Source organism: Olea europaea, chromosome 12 (genome assembly GCF_002742605.1).
Source record: "Olea europaea var. sylvestris chromosome 12, O_europaea_v1, whole genome shotgun sequence".
Classification (NCBI taxonomy): domain Eukaryota; kingdom Viridiplantae; phylum Streptophyta; class Magnoliopsida; order Lamiales; family Oleaceae; genus Olea; species Olea europaea.
In genome coordinates this window covers 28,249,414-28,250,798 of record NC_036248.1, presented here as the reverse complement: position 1 = coordinate 28,250,798, position 1,385 = coordinate 28,249,414, and the positions used below count along the sequence as shown (strand labels likewise).

At 34.9% G+C, this 1,385-nt stretch overlaps 1 protein-coding gene across 3 annotated transcripts in view; it reads left to right on the top strand.

Annotated features, from left to right (window-relative positions):
- Positions 1-213: 213 nt before the first annotated feature.
- The window catches only part of LOC111406299 (actin-related protein 3-like), a 6,891-nt gene continuing 5,719 nt past the window's right edge, over positions 214-1,385 (top strand). The window contains exons 1-2 of one of the 3 annotated variants that reach the window (XM_023035652.1): positions 214-514; positions 1,235-1,327. In XM_023035652.1, the coding sequence (XP_022891420.1) occupies positions 374-514; positions 1,235-1,327 (234 nt within the window). In that variant the 5' untranslated portion in view covers positions 214-373. The remainder of the gene's footprint in view (positions 515-1,234; positions 1,328-1,385) is intronic. The other 2 variants (XM_023035651.1, XR_002704987.1) reach the window with 2 other exon arrangements.

Genomic DNA, 1,385 nt, shown 5'->3' with positions numbered 1-1,385 from the left:
CTGTTGACAGCCATTTAAGAGCTTCCAAAATATCATTATTTAGCCCCAGTTTGGTAAAAATTAAAATCTAAATTTTAATTTAAATTAATGTTAACAACTAACTTTAGCCACATATTTTATGGGACCTTTGACTTTTCAACCACACATTCATTAACATTTATTGAAATCTACTAAAAATCTGATTTTAATCCCCATCAAACAGAGGCTTAGGATTTTGTTAACTTGCTTAATGTCAACTGATAAGAAAAATGATATCTAAATACTTAGAATGGACTTTTGTACACGTTCTTGATCTCTAAATCCACAATTCTCTTTTGTGACAGAACTATTATGCTCACTTTTCTTATAGTTCAACACTTTCTCTTAGTGTGAGATGACAGGAGTTGTTGTGGATGTTGGAGATGGGGCTACTCATGTTGTTCCTGTTGCAGATGGTTACGTTATTGGAAGCAGCATTAAGTCGATTCCAGTTGCTGGGAAAGATGTTACCCGCTTCATTCAGCAGCTCATGCGAGTATGTTTTTTCTCAATATATTATGTTCTATAAATATATCCTTGTTTGAAGGGTGAGAGAAGTGTTTGGTTGGGGGGTGAGAGGAAGAATTTGATGCAGTTAATTTATGTATCTCCTACTTTTTGTTGAAGAAATTTTCTATACAATGTCAGAGAAGAGGATCCATTCCTCATTTTTGAGCCTTGCATTCTTTATTTCCACCTATCTGTACTTTGCACGGATCTATACCATATCACCTCACATGTTTCAGAACAATGACCTTCATTTTCTGCTTCTGTTTCAATTTTAATCTAGTATTTGAATATGAATGTTGGAAATTAAAGTAACAAGGTTTCTGCCGCATCATTATCAACAAGTTTTTGCACAGGTAGTACTCTAATCTGGCGATGTGAAATAATTTCACGAGAGCAATTTTAATTTTGTGTTTTTTCTTATTATTGAGTAGACCTTTCCATGAGTTATATACGATCTAATGTAAATTAAAAACTTGATGACACATTCTTTTCCTATGGACCCACCCTTTGCTTTAAAACACCCTTCAATGACTGGTTTCTATGGAAAAAAACTGTAGGCACAAGATGGTTTCTAGATTTGATACGATATTTGTTCAAATTTTTGAGTGAACATTTTATTTATTTTTTGCGGATAATGGTGGAAACTGTAGCGATCCTATATTTCCTATTTTTTCCATTCTTACTGTTCACATATTGTTCCACATAGGAAAGAGGAGAACATGTTCCACCTGAGGAGTCCTTGGAAGTAGCCCGGAAAGTGAAGGAAATGTATTGCTATACTTGCTCTGATATTGTCAAGGTACTAGTTCTCCAGTTTCTTGACTTCAGAACCGGGGCTAGATACCCCACAGCCCCGC